Here is a 17,228-nt window from a genome sequence, read left to right as displayed (position 1 = left end):
CTTTGAGATAGAAAAGTTCTAAAGAACATGTTCCAGCCTCTGTTTTAAACCCCATTTTCAACATTTTGGGGGTCAAAGTTCCATGGAGTAGTCAGGTTTTGTCATTTTAGGGGTGGGATTGTGAGCAGTTAGGTTGTAAAAGAAAAACCCAATAAATGGTTTTCCAACTCCAGAGTCTGACTTGGGAAAATATGACCATGGAAATCCTTTAATAGGATGATTGACAAATGCTAGTCAATAGATTGTTTGATAAATTGCTGATGAATTGTTTAAAAATACAATTTTGGTTAAAAACCAGAATCTTGCTTCATTTTTCAAATCCTTGGAAGCCCAGTCCCCCTAAAATCTTAATCACTGAAGTTAGAAGTTGATTTGTACCGTTATTCCTTCGTAGAGATTTATAATATATTTCAGCCTCTGAAAAGCTGTGGCAGGACCAGAGCAGTAACACTAAGCATGTATTTTGTTCTGGTTGGTATGTTCCCTACGTTAACTTGCCCCACCACCCCTGTTTTGGAGAAATCACTTATTGACCCGAGGATCCCTCAGAGCACAAGTTGGGGAAAACTTCCGTAGAAAAATATAATGAGGGGCGCCTGGGTGGCCCAGCAGTTGGGCATCTGCCTTCGGCTCAGAGTGTGATCCTGGAGTCCCGGGATGGAGTCCCATGTCGGCTTCCCTGCATGGAGCCTGCTTCTCCCTCTGCCTGTGTTTCTGCCCCCCACCCCCCTGTGTTTGTGTTTCTCATGAATAAGTAAATAAAATCTTTAAAAAAAAAAAAAAGAAGAAGAAGAAAAATATAATGAAGAAGAATATATGTTAAGAAAGTTTTCTCTTCTGCTTTACCTTCTGATTTCATGAATCTTTGTCCTTCATTTCCTGCTCACCATTCCTGTCCCAACACACACAAACACACACACCCCATAAAAGTTCGTTCACCTCAGTTCCCATTACTCTCAGCATATTCCCCCTTTTCAAGTCAGTCAGGCTTATCATGCTCCAATCTAACTAGATCATCTGTTCTCTAGCCTAGAAAAGTCTGATGCTCACTTTCTGCCATGTCAAGTCCTTGCCTTCCTTTAACCTTCATGGAAGATGTGACTGGTGTCTCTAATACCCAGATGGACTCACACCTTGAAACTAATGCCTCTAGTCTGTATCTTAAGTTGTTTCTGAATGCAGAGATCACCAGACCAGAGCCAGGAAGCCAGAGTGACCATCCTACCTCCTCAGGGATTCAGCTATGCCACTTGCAAAACGAGGACAAGAAAATCCCAACAAGCTCTTACATTGTCAATTCTACCTTGTTTCCAAGGTAGACGGACCGTATTTTCATACACTCAGTTATTTGTTCACCAAACATTTTATCGAGGATGTACTATATTCTTGGCACAGACTCAATAACATCGACCTGCGATGTGGTCCCTGCTCTCTACGACTATCTGGTGGGAACTAGATAGTTAAGTAAGTTGTGATCACAGTACTGAATAAATGCTGTAATGGGCATATTAGATAGATGCTACTGACTGAGAAAGTGCTTCCTACTCCTTCCTACTCATGGAGGGAGGTTACCTCAAAGAGGTGTTCTCTGAAGAGAATTTTGGAGTCTGTGTTGACCAGCTGGCCATGGGAGCCCAGCCCCAGCAGAAAGGATTGTGTGTTCTTAGTTAGTTGATGTATTAACTTTATACTTATTTTGTAAAGTTTATTTACTTAAGTAATCTCTACATTCACCGAGGACTCAAATTCACTGCTCTGAGATCAAGAGTCCCGTGCTCTTCCGACTGAGCCAGCCAGGCGCCCCACTTCATACTTATTAATTGCCTTTTTGTTTATTTGTACTTTACCTGACTCCAAGGTAAGAATCTGTGGCACTTAAACCAGTTTCTAAATTTAATTATTTTTGGATAGACAATGATGTTACTTTGTCTTCATCGTGAAAATGAAGACAATTCAAATGCCATCATTTTTATTTCTTTGTTTCCTAAGATTTCATTTATTTATTTGACAGAGAGAGAAAGAGCATGAACAGGGGAAGGGTCAGAGGGAGAGGGAGAAGCAGGCTCCCCACTGAACAGGGAGCCCCTATGTGGGACTCGATCCCAGGACTCTGGGATCATGACTTGAGCTGAAGGCAGACACTTAACTGACTGAGCCACCGAGGACTCCAATATTTTTATTTCTAATAGCTAAATTAAACCACTTTAGGGGAAATTCTGGTAGATGTGAAACATAAATATGCTCTAAAATTCTTTCAAATTGCAGTACAATGTGTTTGTGTCTTTGTCTATGGGAGGTTATAGCTTTGTGTGGAATGTCAGAATCACAGGTTGATGTCTTTATTTCTCCGCCAATCGAGGAGGGAGAATCCACTAACTAACCTTCTGAAGCTAAAATATTTAAAGACTAAAGCAGATGTGGCATAACTGCTGGTTTGCTAAGTCTCTTGTGGTTTATAAAGATATATTTTATGTCTTTTATGATTACGGGATGATGCTAAAAATTTTGTGGGTAGTAATACCGTCACATTGGAAAGACTGCATATAACATCTCTGGAGAAGACAGAGGATGCTAGCTGGCTGTCAAGTCAAAGTAAAAGATGTTTAATTTGTTATTAAGAAAAGCAGTTAAGAAATTTTATTTAAATTTGATCCTTGATGTTTGAACATCATAAATATGAGGACATTAAGTCATATGTTCATTAGTAGATTTCTTTTTTTGCTTCTTGACACAAAGGGATACGTTTTCATAATTTTTAAAGATTACTGTTGAATATATAGCTCTTAGAATGATCATTTATTTTAAATGACTTGACTTTTTTTTAGATTTTTGATTTTTGATTCCTTTGGCACCTGTACTAGATGCTGATATAAACTAGTTAAATAGCATTTGGTTTAAACAGAAAGACCGAAACATATATGCATATTGATGATATTTTGTTTGTTGGATCTTAATATTACTTGACTTTCTGTGTTTTAATCTCATTTTTTCATATTTTGGGTTGAAGCCACTCCAAAACTTAACACCTAGGAGATTTCTCACTTATGGTTCCCTTTAAAAGTGCTAAAATCTCAGCCTCTCAAACAAGAGACCAAGCTACAATTTAAAGAAAGCAGTGGTATTGATAAAGGGCCCTAAGAATGTTGCCACCTTCCGCATGTGTCTTCTGCTTCAGCCTTTCTTTTAAACCAGCAGGAGAATTGAAAGAAGGATAAGAGCCTGGCCCCGTCCAAACACTTCTGGCATGACAAGCTGGTCTTCTGAAGTTTCCCCTGCTGCTTTAGAAAAAGGAGCCCCACAGACAAATGAAAGAGCCATGGGCACATTCACATGCATAGCACCTTCCCTCCAAACACCAAGTGGCTTTAGATTGCTGGTGTTGGGGTGGTTTGGCCTGAGATGAAGAATAGAGACTTGAGAACCATTTGTTTTCACACCATTTTGGGTGAAGTGCTGTATTTTTCACCTTAAAAGGCCATTTAAGAAGAAAAATATGGTTTAAGAGGAGGACACAATTTGGAAGCCATCACACTTAATGGAGTCCCTTTTAAATGTAACCCTTTGTCCTATCAATTCTCTTCTAAATTAGTTGTCACTACCCAGAAGAAACCTACCTTTGATAGTCTTACGCTCTTGCTTAAAAACACACAGTGTGCTATATGTGTTTTCTCATATCCAGTTTTTAAAACTCTCTCATAAATTCTCTCGCTAAACTTACCCTTGTTGAGTGTAGAATGGAACACAACTTGTGTATGCAGGGTGACCAGCCTGTTATTACCATGGGCCTCTGCATCTGGTCACACGGATTATCTCAGAATTGAAGGAAAAAGCAAACTAGACCTAAAAGAGAGGCGGCCACGGTGCAGAGTTTTTTGTTGTTGTTGTTGTTGTTGTTGTTGTTGTTGTTGTTGTTGTTTTTACTGACAATTGACTTGGCCAGCCATTATTAGATGGACTTTGTAAAATCTGGAGGATCTCTGTAAAGGAAGTAATTCTTAGAGGCAGCCAGGCAGTTTATTATACTTGTTGACACAGCTCTGGAATACTCATATAGTTTTGGAGTTCTGAAGAGATTAGAGGGTTTTGAAGTAAAGTTGTTTTCTTTCCAATCCTTCACTCTTCGTTCGTACTTTGTGTTGAGTGGCCTGCTTGGCATCTCTGCCCGAGAGACCCACTCTCCACTCAGAGGTAACATTTGGAAGGTTGAGTTTCCTCTCCTCCCCAAACAAATAGGCATCCCTTCTAAATTCCCAGTTTTCATCAACTGTACACCATACCATACCAAAGATAGATTCTCAGGCTTATGCTCTTGATATCTTTCAAACTTGTATTTCTTCTTTGCAGAATTCATCAGTGGCCCTCCACACAACCTGTCCCACTTCCTTTTCATCTCTACCACCTTAATCTGCGTTCACTTTCTCTCTTGTCTCTTGCTTGGATTATGCCTTTCGACCTTCTCAGCTTCTACCATGGCACCTGCATAGCTAATGCACCATATTTTGTGTTATTGTTCCGCTAGTCAGTAATTTCAGGGATTTCAGTTGGTCACTCAAAAGCTTTCACTAGTGTGGGGGAAATGGGAAGGTGTTGGTCCAGGTAAAGACTTCCAGTTGGAAGATGAAGAAGTTCTGGGGATCTGATGCACAGCATGGTAGCTCTAGTCAGCAGTGCTGTATTCTGCACTTGAATGTAGCTGAGAGGGTAGATCTTAAATGTTCTTACCTCAAAATAGAAATGGTTACTCCGTGACATGCTGGAAATGTTAGCAAATGCCACAGAGGTCATCCTTTTGAGTTATATATGGTTAACAAACCAACACACTGTCCCTGAAGCTTACACAATGATAGGTGTCAATTATATCTCAGTAAAATTGGGGGCGGGGGGAGAGGGAGCTGAGAAAGAACTTCCACCAGCTTGTGGATTAACTGTAGTCAACTTTTCCAAAACCAGGAGCCAGTCTGAATTCAATCCCCTTGCATAGAAGGGGCCCTAGTCTGCCTTAGCACCTTGTGTGTGCCATTTCCTTATTTCCTTCCTCTCCAATATTCTTTGCTCTTTTAATCTGGTTCAACTTTCTTCCTTCACAAATTTCAGTGATTAACCTCCATCTGACTTTTAAAATTGGCCCTTTCACACTGATTTACTGAGTGCGGACTGTGTTGATTTGCAATTATTATGCATTATCAAACTGTGCTTTTCAGTTCGTTTCTGTGGGTGTGAAGAGTAAAACTCTTTAAAGGCATGAACTACAGTTTCAAATTTTAAATCTATCTCCAGAGAGGGTCACATAATTATATATTTATGTCTCGCATGTAATTTCTTATTACATACAACCTTGTCGTATTTTGTCATTAAACTGGTGTTTTTGTTAAGTACAGAACATTGGAAGATTTTTATATGACACATGTATAGATTGCTGTGGACCTTAAAAATTATTCATCCCAATTTTTATAGGATGGGAAAAGGATGAAAAGAGACCTTACATAATAATTTCAGCTCTTTTAACTTGCTTTCGCTTCCTACCTGCTGTTGTCCCCGCTTCGGAATCCAGTGTCTCCCTGGGATACACACATACACCCAGAGAAAGCACATACCAGTATAATTCTCTGAACGTTGAGGAGGTGGGTGCTTAGTAACTTTTGACTGACCAAAGGGCAGCACAGGACAGAGCAAGAAATGAGGCTGAGAAAAATCTCTATTCCCCCTGGAAAGTGAGAAAGGGGGAGAAGAGAGTAGACACTAGAGGATGGTGTGACCCAAGTAGAAGCAAGGAGTTTTGGCAGCTGTTCTTTTCTCCTTTGTTTTCCCACCACCCACAACATTTCTGTCCTTGGCCTATGTGACTTATATAGCTAAAATATCCTAGAGTTCATAACTCTTTCTCATATATATATATATATATATATATATATATACATCTATCTCTCTCTCTCTGTCTCTCTCTCTATATATATAGAGAGAGAGATACATACACATATATACATATATATATGTATCTTTATCATCCTTTCTTCTGGAGTAGCACAGAAAACCTAGCCAGGTGTTAATCTCTGGCAAAGTTTATCACCACATGTATGTGTGTGTGTGCACATGCATATATACATGTACATGCACACACATACATGCACATATGTACGCATGGCTGATGACTTCTTACAGTTTATCTCAAGGCCACATTGTTTCATGTTCCACTTGGTTGACAGAGCATCTCTGACCTGACAGGTTTATCCATTAAGAATAGGATCGTGTGTATGAAACCAGCTTAATTCTTAGCAAGATAATGCCTATGGCTTATGCAGATTTTGTTGTTGATTTTTCTCCCCTTATATGTAACTCAGGAAGTCTGTGTCAGTATAAATCAGTGGTAATGAAATCAACATTATGGAATCTTGATATTGCATTTGCTAAAAGCTTTCTGGATGTTTAATTTGGCTTTTAATGATTGATATTATTGACAGTGGAGAAACATTTTTGATGGATATATTTGCTCACACATTTAAAAAAAAATCTAATCCCTTTTTCTCTTTGAGTTAAAGAGTGCAATGCTGTTGGAGAGGAAACAGTTCAAATGTGGTCATCACAGGTTGGTGGCACCAAAAATAGAAACTCACTTAGGGTAAAATTTGCTGTCAGGAAAAATGGAGCGTTCTTTCTGAACTCAGGAACGTGTGGTTCATGTGAGCTTGCTTGTAGATGGTTGCTACAATAAGGCTTCTTTCATACAGGTGTGTTTATGCCCCAGGCTTGCTGGCCACAGTCCATTCCATTTACAGAAGCTGAATTAAACAATAACTACCACATTGCAAAAAATGGCGGTGGGGGGGAAGGAGGGGGGGAAAGGTGAGCGTCAAAAGAGATGCCTGAGAGCTTTGTTAGGGCCAAGAAAAACCCTGTTGCAGTTGTCAGAGCTTGTTGATGTTGCTGGGAACGGCACTTTTTTTTTCTCCTGGATTTTGTGGTTCTGCCTTAGGAAAGAAAGTAAAATAGAACGGAAGAACAAAGTCCTACTCTATAAATCAGCAGCTGCTCCTTGCCAGATCAAAGGAGTGACATTTTTGCTTCTGGACTACTTGTCCACTTGAGGGCTTGACAGGCAGCTAACAGCTGGCCTGCTAGACTGTATGGGAGAATCAGCCTACATCTTCTTCCGAGCAGATGACAAGCTAATCAGAGAGATATCCATAGCAGAGGGCATGTGAGTGTACCTTGATCTCCTCAAACATATCTAATACATAATTGCTAAACAGCTTGGTGCATTTTTGGCAAGTTAATGCTTAGGTAGTTTCCACTGAGAAGTAGGATAAAGAATTAATACTTCAATCAAAGGTGATCGTGAAGGCTAAAAAGATCCTAGATTTGTTGGAATCTTCTCCTCTTAGAGTGAATTAGCAAATGGCTAGGTACATAATGAGAATTGGCTTAAATGTATGTAACTGATATCAAGTGACTGGTTGACTTTTCAAAGCCCAGTTAGGCATTACTGTTTAGGTAGATGAACAGGCAATGGGTAATTGGTAATTCGAAAATGATGAATCCTGCTTTTCATGCTAATAGAATTGGATAAAGTTGTAGGTATTCTCTGTCTGCAAAAGGTTGTTTTCAGGAGCCCCATCAGGTGTGTTGCTATACAGATCTGGAATTTTAATGTCACTAGTAATATTTCTAAAGTAATTCAGTTTCTTCTTGATTTCCATCTGCCATAAATCATGTACAGGGTGAGGTAATATACTGCAACTTATGTCTATTGACTTAGTATTTTATCTTTAAGAGGATAGATCCTAGATATGAATAGCTAAGGAAGTGTATGTGTTTTTCTCTCCCTTGCTTTCAAGTAGCGTTGAAGGATCACTTTTATAGTACCTGATAAATAACCACATCTGAATAATCTGATGGCATTCTGCAAGAATAACAGTCCTTCAAAATCATAACCTGATGGAACGTTGTGTTACATGCCATCAGGTCTGATTATACTTATGGGGTAATGTTTATTGTTGCTCAGTTTTTAAAGGAAATAAAGGATAATTTCCTATCTTAAAGAAAATTTCCCAAGTACTTTTATTAAAGTCTCTACTATTGGCCATATCATCTTTAATCAGATAAGATGCCAAATTCTCCAGATCACCTTTAAACTTTTTTAAATTATAAAAGTAATTATACTTATTACTATAACTCAAGCAGTAGGGGCACCTGGGTGGTTTAGTCGGTTAAGCATCCAACTCTTGATTTTGGCCCAGGTCATGATCTTAGGGTTGTGAGATTGAGTCCTGAGTGGGGCTCCATGCTGAGTGTGGAACCTGCATAAGATTCTCTCTCTCTCCCTCTGCCCCGCCCCTGCCAACCCCACACATGCACTCGCTCTGCCTCTCTAAAAAGAAAAAGAAAGGAAAAGAAAACTCAAACACTACAGAAATACATGTAAAAATAAAAAAAGGGAGGAAAGAAAAGTCTACCATCTTCTTCCTACCCTTCCCCGAGAGGCTAAGAGAACATTTCCACCAAAACATGTTATTGCCCAAACTTTTCCTTCAGGAAGTACAGAGGAAGTAAAATGAATTAAATTGTTAGAAATTTTTTGGGCAGCCCTGGTGGCCCAGCGGTTTAGCGCTGCCTTCAGCCCAGGGCGTGATGCTGGAGGCCCCGGATCGGGTCCCGCGTCTGGCTCCCTGCATGGAGCCTGCTTCTCCCTCTGCCTGTGTCTCTGCCTCTCTCTGTGCGTGTCTCTAATGAATAAATAAATAAAATCTTTTTATAAATAAATAAATAAATAAATAAATAAATAAATAACTAGCTAGAAATTTTTTAATCACTTGCCTTGAGCAACAGACAACTCTTTAGGTCTGAGGTAGCTTTAGAGAACAATACATGCATTTTTATAGCCAAGTTTCATTATTGATTGAAACGGTCTTTGCAAGTGCCTGTTTTTGGAAGAGTACTGGATCATCTGTTTGGTATGTGATCTAGAACAGGACCTCTCAAACCTCAATGTGCATAGATCGCCTGGAGATCCTTTTTTTTTTTTTTTTTTAAGATTTATTTATTCACGAGAAACACACAGAGAGAGGCAAAGACACGGGCAGAGGGAGAAGCGGGTTCCCCACAGGGAGCCCGATGCAGGGCTTGATCCCAGCACTGAGATCATGCCCTGAACCAAAGGCAAACACTCACCTGAGGAGCCACCCAGGTGTCCCACCTGGAGATCTTTTAAAATCCTGATTCAGACTCAGAAGTGCCAGGGTGAGGACTGCTGTATTTCTACAGTTCTAACAGACTCAGACTCACGGTGGTATTGATGAGACTGGTCTGTGGAATATGCTTAGGCCTACAGGGGTGCAGAGAACCATTTTAGAGAGCGTGATTCCAAAATAGCTTGTCCCACTACCCAGTACCCCAGCAGATGCCTACACCATTGTCTAAAAGCCCCCCATGCCGTTATGCATTTAAATTAGCTATGACTGCTGGCCCCTACCACATGGACACATGGTACTTGTAAGGGTAAAACACGATACTACCCTTTTTTCAACTCAGCATGGGTTTGCTTAATAGTCACTCACATAGTCTTATTCTTACCTATGAGAGAACAGAGCTCTTTAGGAGGGGACATTGGATAGGTGCATTTTGAGTGTAAGCTTAACATTTAATGAGCTCTCACTATGTGTCAGGCACTGTGCCAGGCAACCTTACGTACAGTATGTCCCTTGATCCTCAAAACAATCGAGGCTCAACCACTGCCCTGTCATAGACAGGAAGCAAACCAAGGTGTGGAAACTTAAGCAGACTCACCCAAGGTCACACAGCAAATAAAGGGCATAGAATATGAGCCCATTCTCTCCATCACTTCATTTTATAGAGAAGTCTAGAATATGGGACCGTGATTGAGAAGGGGTTACTCAAAGGAGGGCATTTTAGTAAAGAACCTACATCAGCCCTTGTAACTTGAGGGGAAAAAAACTAGATAAAAGAATATTGAAAAAATATAGTAGAAGGGCATTAAAATATTAGCTTCCTTATAATTTCATCCGGAGCCTTTCATGTGTTCGGCATGAATATTCCCCTACTCGGGGCATATTCATAAAGCTACAGAATGTTTGCGATTCCAGATTAGTATCATGTGTTCATGCTGTAAACTTCTGAGTAATTAGTGCCTGTGTTTTTAGAGTTGTAGATAAGTCTAGTGTCTCTCAAATTATAAATTAATCTGTAGCTTTGGGAAATTATGAACTGTGAAGGTGTTTTTGAGCAGCCCGTGGATCTCATTCGTTTACCTTCCTTTGCTCACAGCTGTCTGTGAGAAAAGACCCCTTGTCTAGCCATCAGGAAAAAACGTATGCATGACCCAAACGTTCATGTGCCTTGAGTACACGTTCAAAGACATGAAACCTGCATAAGTCACCGACTGAACCATTTTTCATAGAGCTCCCTGAGAAAACCCCACTCAGCCACAGCCACAGCACAGAGAAAAAACTTGCTCTGTGTGTGCGAACTTAAAAAAAAAAGAAGAAGAAGAAGAAAGACCAGCTAACTGATTTGTCAAGGTCGAGGCTTCCTTGTTTCAAACGCCAATCAGTAGCAAGCTTGGCGAGTGAGCACCCTCACCGTGAGTCCCAGGGCTGGGCAAAGTGCGGACGCAGAGAGCTGCTTCATTTCTTAATAGGTCCCCAGTCACCCGGCTGCCTCTAACCGCTCTTCCAAGTTAATCTGATCCCCCTTCCACAGTTTAGCCCCTTTCCTGGACCAGCCCAACCCATGGAAAAGCTTCCAGGGATTCCTGGTCCCTCCTCAGGGCGTTCAGGGCTGGCGGCCTTCCAGGTGACTCCACAGCTGCCTGCGCTTTCTAACAAAAGGAATGCTGCCTACAGGACTTGGTGACCAGGTGTGGCACGAAGTTAGTGAACCAGAAAGAAGGGATTTATCAGTCATTTAAAAAGAAGGAAGGGGGATGGGGGAGAAAGAAAAGAAATCAACCAACAAGCGGGAAGGACACCTAAGCCTCCTTCTATCAATCTGAAATATGCTTTGGAGTGAAAAACCTTTCAAAGAAAAAAACCACGATGGTCAGATTTCAGTGGCAGAAAAATGTGCAAAGCTGAAAAGTTTGGCTTTTCTGTGGGGGGTGGGGAGGCAGAGGTGCGGTTTGGGGGTGGGGAGGTCTCTGGGAGCTCTCTCTAGCAAGACAGCAGGATGAGATTTCAATGGTGTTTTGCTCTCTTGGGTTTCTTCTTTAACCATATCCTTCTTTCATCTCTAAGATGACTCGGAAAGGCCTCGTGATTCTTGGAAAGTCATTGAATTTATTTCTATAATTGAGTTATTTTTAAGCTAACAGTCAGTATATGATTTTTAAGAATCGCACATACTAATGCATTTTCTATTTTTGTGAAATTTAGTGAGAAAGTAGATAGTCTTAGTAGATACTCTCCAGAGTCTTTGTGTGCGCCTGGATACTAACTTTGTGTTCAATACAAATCAATGGAACTAGTGCACTTTAGGGTACTCGTTCCCTAAGGAGTCACTAATGGAATTATCTGTAGCCCTTAAAAAAAAAAGTCACAATGAGGCTAATGAAAATTTTTGCTAAGTGAAATCTGGATAAGGCACTGGGCTTACTTACTAGCACATTTTATTTATGGCATTTATCATACATGGCACATTTTACACACAAGTTTTACAAATCTCAGAATGTTTTTAAGAGCTATTTAAATTTCTAAAAGACTTGGTAATTTCAGGTTAAATTGTTTATACCAATAAAGAAGTGTATTCTATATCCTCAACTTCAGAATCATTCTGGGATGACATTAAAACTTAGAAAAATTTTTAATATCAGATACAGATGAAAAACTTAACAGTCTTTGAATTGGAAATAACTTGTGGGGGTTTTCATTAAAGTTGGGTGCAGCTTGCTGCATTTTGGTTAGTTGGATGTCTTCAGCAATTTTTCAAATGTTTTGGGTTTGGCAAAGTCCAAAATGTTTTTGCCAAGACCCTCTTTTCCCCTTATTTTTTAAACCCGTGTGAAATTCAAGGATAACTTAATCCATATGTGTCTGATTCATTTACACTTAACTCATCAAAATGTTATTTTGTAAGACCCATTTAATATCCAAAAAACCTTTTGAGCCTTTTTAAGACAAGTCTTTTGTCTTTGAACCAGTGAGTTGTCTTTTTCCATATGAATGGAGCCTTGGACCTTGAAAGATGGAAGATCAGTTGATTTTCAACTTAGACTCTTCAAATTTTAAGTAGAATCAAAACTTGATATTCTGTTTACTGCTTGAGCATTGAATAAGGTCATTTTAAAATATAGATCAGAGCAAGTGGAAAAAATTTTATGCCATGTAATTTGGGAAAAGACTGCTTTGGGAAATTTTATCTTAGCAATACTAAAGAAATAAAAATTACTCCTAGTTTTATTTATTTATTTATTATTTTTTTAGTTCATAGCTAAATGGCTCCATTTTATGTATAGTGATGTGTTTTCCAAGAGTGGCCTGTGGATCATCAGTATGGTGGGGTGATTTCATTCTTTTAGTGTTAAATTGTTCCTACAGTCAACTCATTAATTGTTCGTTTTCATAACAACATCTATGGTGTTTATAAGACATCCCAAGATCAGGGGAGTTGACAATTGGCAGGAGTCGTAAGTTAAGAGATTTCTGAAAAATTGGGGCCCATATGTTTTTAAAATTCTGTGTGATTTGAAAGAATGTGGTAGAATTCTGAATCTGGCAAGCGATAGCGCTATGGATCAAAAAACATTGTTTAAGAACAAAAATTCGGAGAAGCTAAATGGAACCCCAAGTGAATAAAAGCAGAATGTCTCCGACCCTTTGTAAGAGGAACTAGTTGAAGACTTTCCGAGGCTTCTATTTGTATTTGTTTAGTAGAACTGGGCCCAGAAAGGCCATGGCCATAAGTGCTCGTGAACATCCAGTCCATGCCATGGTAACTCGTTGAAAATGTGATACCCGAGTGGCATTTCCAAGTTCAGCGCTCCTATAAAGACCTGCTAGCACACACAATGCTTTTTTTAATGTTCTGTATTGTTGTGTGTCCCCCACTGAACAACCTTTTGAGCGGACCCCGTTTTTCCCAATGTAAACATTCTGACGAGTATCCAAAGAAATGACCTTTGAGTGAACCTCTAACCTTCCCCTTAATTATTTGTTTGAAGACAGTGTGGAGTTCTCCTGCTGAGAACTAAGAACCATGATGCCTTGCAGCTCTGTGAGGAAGGGAGTGTTTGGGGGAACTGGAGAGAAAGACATAAATAAGGGAACCACCTCCAGATGTAAATAATAAAAGAGCAAAAGGGTGAAATTAAAAAGGGAAAAAACAGCAATTCGTCTTACCTAAAGAGTTGTCCTACGGGAAGAAACAAAACCAGGTTTGTGGCACGTAAAGAAGAGGTGAAACACCTCTGCCACGTGTGTCCTCCGTTAGACACGTCAAGGAGGAGACAGGAGGTTTCCCTCCGGGCTGTCCTGAGCATCTCAGTTGGTCTGAACCTGAGCTGATAAAGAGAGCTTGGGGGGCCGGGGGGGGGGGGGGGGGGGGCGGGGGTGGAGAACTGCGGGTCAGGCCTCCTTGGTCCCGGTAAAAACAGTGAGGAAAGAGTAGATACTTTAGTCCCATTTTTGATCTAAGAGATGCTTCTGGAACACTTTGTGATCTGGTCAGTCCGCAGTACCACTCCAGCGCCAGGTGGGAATGAACAGGCCGTTCCAACTCTCGTTTTGTTTTCCCCACTCGGTTGCCTGTCACCCCACCCCCAGCCTGAGGGGGTGTAGCATTTTTGACAACCCAGCTATACTTGCCCAAGTAATAAAGAAGTGCATTGTTTTGCAAACAAACACCATATGCAAAAGACTCCTTTGGTTTTCTTGCAGCTATTATTCTTCGGCCTAATTGTATTTAGTGCTCACCGGAGGCCTGAACAAGTGTGGGCTGCTGTCCTCCTGGGAAGGGACTTCAGCTCCTTAGGAACGCAGAGCTGCCGACACACACGAGAATTTTTCTGGCTAATTTCAAAGAATGGGTTTTCAGTTCCTGCCTGTGGCCCCATGCAGACTCATTAATCATTAAGTCCCCCTGCACTTAAGATTGGAAACTGGAAATACTGGGAAATGTTCTAAGTGGGTATATTTTTAAGGAACTGCTAGCTATAGTCTAGGCATCCTGCCCTCCCTCTGTGTCCACCCACCTGCCCCCCACCCCCGCCGAAATGCACAGCCAGTGAATCCTGTGCATCAGCTCAGATGCACGGGCAATGCACGCCATTAAATGTACAGGAACAAGGGTAACTCGCAAATGGTAGAAAATTGTTTTGTTTTTATTAAATTTGGAGAAATAAAGGAGATTTCTTATCATCTTACTCTGTTTGTACATGAATATTTGATGGGCATTATTAAACATTAAAGTAACATGAAGTAGGCACTTATTTTTGGATTTCCAACAAAATTAGATCCAGGCTTCTAGACGAAATAAACTGCTTCTCCTTTACATTCCTGTGATTCAGCCACCACCTGATTTGAAAACTGTTTTTTGGGCTCTAATATCAACCATGTGTACCTGAGGCTCTGCCTTTCTAGTGGGTTGAAAGGTGGCTGGGTTTATGGTTGGCAGTTACCTTATCCCTGCCCTGGGTGTCCCCGCTCAGGCTGGAAAGGCCGCCCCCAACTGGCACTGACCTCTAAATGACCCCTAACTTTACAGGCTTAAACTGCAGGAGTTGCCGAAGAGCAGAAGTCTTTCTGGCCAGCACTTATTACTGCTGTGTTGGTGATAAAACTTCAGACAGCCTAATTGATGGCTTTGCTGACCTAACAATACCTTGTGAAAGCAGAGTGCCAGAGCCTGGTCTCCATTTATGACCAGCTGCAAGGGGAAGCTAGGTCTCCCTGTGCTGGGGAGTTTAGGGAAAGGGGGGAAAAATCTTCCAGCCTGTGAACTTTAACCAGTCTCCAACTTACTCAAGAAGCAGAAGCACGATTGCAAAATTAATGGACGTTTTCTCAGGGAAAACTTTTCTTCCCCCCTCCCTGAACCCGCGTGGCAAGTCACCCTAGAGTGGGCGATAAGGTGATGGAAACGATCCAGTCAACTACTTGTGAACACTGAAGAGGGAAAAATCGCCTTTGGATTTAGAAAGATAATTTTCGGTAGGCGTCCGACCGTGTGGTATGCTCCTCAGCGTTCCTGCAAAGGTGCTCGCAGGGCCCGGAAACTGCATTGGGTGACTGGCCTTCTCTGTTCTGTTCCAGGTTTATTAACGCCAGAAGAAGAATAGTACAGCCCATGATTGACCAGTCAAATCGAGCAGGCAAGTTCCAACCAGTATCTACATTCATGTCCCATAGGCACAAATCCTCATCAAGTCATACTCTAGGAGTTTCATCACCTGGTAAATAAATGCTTCCATCAGGCATCCTGGGAATTTTTTTTTTTTTAATGTCCCCAGAATTCCATTCTAGGAAGCAACTTCACTAATTGGTGCTAATTGGAGATTTCCCACCCTGACTCTACTGAAACCGCTTTTTATTTTCCTTCTGAATTGGTAATTGGGCACAAGTATTAGTGCCACAAGCAGTTTGTTTGACTGCGAGCTCTGGAATTACTCATTGCTTGTCTGCATCAATCATTAGCACACTCTCATTTTCTTGTTACCCACAGTTCCTTGGTGTGCACGTTGCTTTCACTCCTGGAGCATCCCCTGTTATACTCATTGTATCCATTCATTTGCCTTGACTATTCATAATATTCTAGTAGGGCCTGACGTGTGCTGCAATGCCAGCGTTCTTTTTTATTGAAAGATTATTACCTTTGTTTGAAACGCTTCACATCCGTCCCACTAAAATACCTGTGGGGCTTTCTCACAGTGTCTCTCAGTTTCTCTGAACTGGTTAGTGCCCAGGACTGTGGGAGCCAGACCCATGAACTCCCTATCATCCCACTTTGAGATTTCCTACATTCCACCTGGTGATGACCGTTGTCCCTAACAAGAATTCCAAACTTGGAGATTCAAACCGTGGCCTCAGTTTAAAGAGTGGAAGAAAATCAGCATCCTTTGGCAAAATTTCCCCAACAACACCGAGATGTTGCTCCACTCATGTAGGCCTGGGGGCCTGTGGGAGGAGAATATGAAACGATTGAAATATCCTCTGTACCATGTTTGTGTTTTCCTTGGTTTGAGTAAAGAGGCACATGCTCAGTTGGATCTGTTTAACCTTGTAAAATTGTGCTCGAATCTCAAATGTTGGCGTCCGATGTGAACATTTTTTATTAGGCCACCAGAGATGGCAGCATCACAACATCTTAACTAGAGAGCACATTGCAGTATCTATATAGTGACGGGTCCCGATTTCCCTGCCTCCTGTCCCCTTAACGGAGAAAGAAAAGGAGGACCCACCTGTTAAACTGGCTGGTGAAGTCTCTCCTCCAGAATATTTTATTTATTTATTGACTTGCTTATTTTGAGAGGGAGTGAGTGGGGTCAGGGGCAGAGGGAGAGGGAGAGGGAGAAGCAGACTCCCCACCAGGCAGGGCGCCCCACACGGGGCTCGACCCCAGGACCCTGGGATCATGACCTAAGCTGAAGGCGGATGCTCAACTGACTGAGTTCCCCAGAGTCCCCCTCCAGGACACGTCTAAAGCTCCTCACACCCCTAAAGTCAATCATAGACCCCTCCCCCCCACAGACCGCACCCCCATTTTGAAAGCGCCAACCTCCACGTTGTTGCTGTTACGTTTCAGTGCTTCAGCGGGAACAATTGCTGATTGTGTGGTATATCTTTTCTTCTTTCTCCTCTGTGTCCTCGAATGACTACAATCAGGTTTTCTTCTTGATCCTTCAGTGAGCCAAGGAGCAGCATATAGTCCAGAGGGTCAGCCCATGGGGAGCTTTGTGTTGGATGGTCAGCAACACATGGGAATCCGGCCTGCAGGTAGGTTTGCTCATCCCTGCTCCGGGCTTCCCTGGGAAGTGTCACCTTCTCCACCGGCCTCGTTCATCCGCTCTGCTCTCCTGGTGGGTTTCACGGTTGCCTGCTGCCTGCTATGCCTGCTTTCTTTTCTCTCGGGTGGGGGAGAAGATCCTCTCTTAAAAAGTAGAGAGTTGACGACAATACCATTTTACCTCTGCCCCATACACATTCTTTTTCTTTTTTTTTTTTCTTTTCGAACCAAAGCAAAAAGTGAGACAGAATCTGAGTTTCCTCCTAGTTTTTCACCATCAA

General features: G+C 41.5%; 1 protein-coding gene across 13 annotated transcripts in view; it reads left to right on the top strand.

Annotated features, from left to right (window-relative positions):
- Positions 1 to 17,228, top strand: part of MEIS2 (Meis homeobox 2) — a 207,155-nt gene that overhangs the window by 186,104 nt on the left and 3,823 nt on the right. For 7 of the 13 annotated variants that reach the window (XM_072738220.1, XM_025998432.2, XM_025998436.2 and 4 more), the window contains exons 10-11: positions 15,258 to 15,316; positions 16,848 to 16,937. In XM_072738220.1, the coding sequence (XP_072594321.1) occupies positions 15,258 to 15,316; positions 16,848 to 16,937 (149 nt within the window). Of the gene's footprint in view, positions 1 to 15,257; positions 15,317 to 16,826; positions 16,938 to 17,228 lie in introns of all 13 variants that reach the window. The other 6 variants (XM_072738216.1, XM_025998430.2, XM_025998434.2 and 3 more) reach the window with 1 other exon arrangement.

This window comes from Vulpes vulpes, chromosome 15 (assembly GCF_048418805.1).
Source record: "Vulpes vulpes isolate BD-2025 chromosome 15, VulVul3, whole genome shotgun sequence".
Classification (NCBI taxonomy): domain Eukaryota; kingdom Metazoa; phylum Chordata; class Mammalia; order Carnivora; family Canidae; genus Vulpes; species Vulpes vulpes.
This window is presented reverse-complemented; position numbering and strand designations above follow the sequence as displayed.